This window comes from Nematolebias whitei, chromosome 9 (genome assembly GCF_014905685.2).
Source record: "Nematolebias whitei isolate Nwh7 chromosome 9, NemWhi1, whole genome shotgun sequence".
Taxonomy (NCBI): domain Eukaryota; kingdom Metazoa; phylum Chordata; class Actinopteri; order Cyprinodontiformes; family Rivulidae; genus Nematolebias; species Nematolebias whitei.
Genome location: NC_056506.1, coordinates 50892954 through 50894819, shown reverse-complemented (window position 1 = coordinate 50894819; position 1866 = coordinate 50892954). Strand labels below are relative to the sequence as shown.

The 1866-nt window shown below is 44.2% G+C and overlaps 1 protein-coding gene across 2 annotated transcripts in view; it reads right to left on the bottom strand.

The window, feature by feature from the left end:
• The window catches only part of LOC119415276 (discs large homolog 1-like protein), a 97573-nt gene that overhangs the window by 1591 nt on the left and 94116 nt on the right, over positions 1-1866 (bottom strand). For both annotated transcript variants that reach the window (XM_037682452.1, XM_037682453.1), the window contains exons 22-26: positions 1462-1512; positions 1103-1204; positions 820-992; positions 621-730; positions 454-545 (exon numbers count right to left, since the gene is read on the bottom strand). In XM_037682452.1, the coding sequence (XP_037538380.1) occupies positions 454-545; positions 621-730; positions 820-992; positions 1103-1204; positions 1462-1512 (528 nt within the window). The remainder of the gene's footprint in view (positions 1-453; positions 546-620; positions 731-819; positions 993-1102; positions 1205-1461; positions 1513-1866) is intronic.

Sequence of the window (1866 nt, the reverse complement as noted above, 5' to 3'; positions counted from 1 at the left end):
ATCAGTAAAACATAATTTATTTAATTATTTAATTTATTCTGATCAGTTAAACAGAATTATTTAATTATTTAATTTATTCTGATCAGTTAAACATGGCCGTCGACTGTTCTGAGGCCCCAGCACAGGTTCTAAAAGTTTTGAGGTTTTATGTAAATAAAGAGCTAAAACATTTTAATTGTTGTCAGACTTCATGAACTCATCTTTAACTTAATAATAATAAAAATAATAATTGTAATAATAATAATGATGATAATAGTAATAATAATAATGATAATAATAAAATCAGACTCTGTTGTTCAAACTCCAAACGTTAAAGCGTTCATTCTTCTCTGAACACGGGCTCATGTTTCAGCTCATACATCAGCCGAAGAGTGGCGCCTGCAGTCGGACACTAAGCAACATTTCTGAACTAAGTTGAAGCCCGGCGGTCAGAACGGGCGGTCAGAACCGGACCTGTGAAGTGTTCGGTGAACTCCTGCTCCAGCTTGGCAGCTCTGTCGAAGGTTTTGCGGCCCTGCTCCTCCGTCAGACGTTTGTTCATCTCCCTGCAGGAAGAAGAAGCAGCGCGTCACACACTGAAGGGAGGCGGAGCTGCGCAGGGGAGGCGGAGCTTCACTCACATGATGTTCTCCACAGATTTGGGTTTGATGAAGATGGCGACAGGATGAAGCTGAGCCAGCTGCAGCCGCTTGATGGCGTTTCCTGAAACATCCAGGATGCAGTGCTTCCCCTGAACGCAACACGACACAAACATGAGCCTGCTGGTGTACGCAACAAAGAGCCCCTTCAGACCGGGTCTCTGGGTTCTGGTACCGGTACCTTCTCGGCCACCTGGCGGACCGACTGCACGCTGGTTCCGTACAGGTGGTTGTTGTACTGGCCCGCCTCGATGAACTTGTGTTCCTGGATGTCCTTCTCCATCTGCTCCCTGGACACCACGAAGTGATAGTCCCTGCCGTCCACCTCATAGTCCCGCTTCGGTCGGGTCGTGTCTGAACAGAACCACAACAGAACCTCATCCTGATCCGAGCAGAACCACAACAGAACCTCGTCCTGATCCCAACTACTCAAACGTGGACTAAAGGTTGTTTGTTGGACCTACGTGGGACGCAGGAGCCGAATTTATCTGGGAACTCTGAGATCAGGTCGTCGTTGATCCGGTCCTTCATCGGGCCGAGGATGATGACGGGCCGGGCGTAGCTCACTGTCAGAGAGGAGGGAACCGGGTCAGAACCCAACAGACAGGAAGTGATGTCATCACAGACTTGGCACAGGTTCATTGTGTGTTTGGATTTTATTTAGATTAAAAACGAGGCAGTTAAAGATTAAATGACATCATCAGTCTGAACAAACTAAATCTATTTTTTAATCAAACTGAATTTTATAAATTAATTTAACCTCCTAAAGTTCTTTAGATCTTCAAAATAAAGTAACCTAAAAGAACTCTTTAAGACATCTCACCTTCCTGCTGAACAACGGGTTCATACGACAGAACGTACTCCTCCTGCCCGCCTGAGAACAGAGGTCAAAGGTCAGGTTAATGACATCATCTGAAGGAGGGTGTGGAGCGAGGGTGAAGAGTGAGGAGGAGCAGAAACAAAAGGATGAGATGAGAAATATGAGATTTAGGTCTTAGTCAAAACTGACTTCCTGTGACCTTTGAACTCTAAAAACGTCTGTAAATGAACAGGAAGCTGAGCAGAAACTCGTTTCCTGTTTGTTCAAACTGCTCACTTTAGAGATTAATGTTTTTGACTCATTTATTAAAAATAAACTAGGTCCGCTTTGGCAAAAATACTCGAAATCCAGGTAACTCATTTTAACTCACATTTAACTCCTGATAACTATTGTTTAACTCCTGTTCAA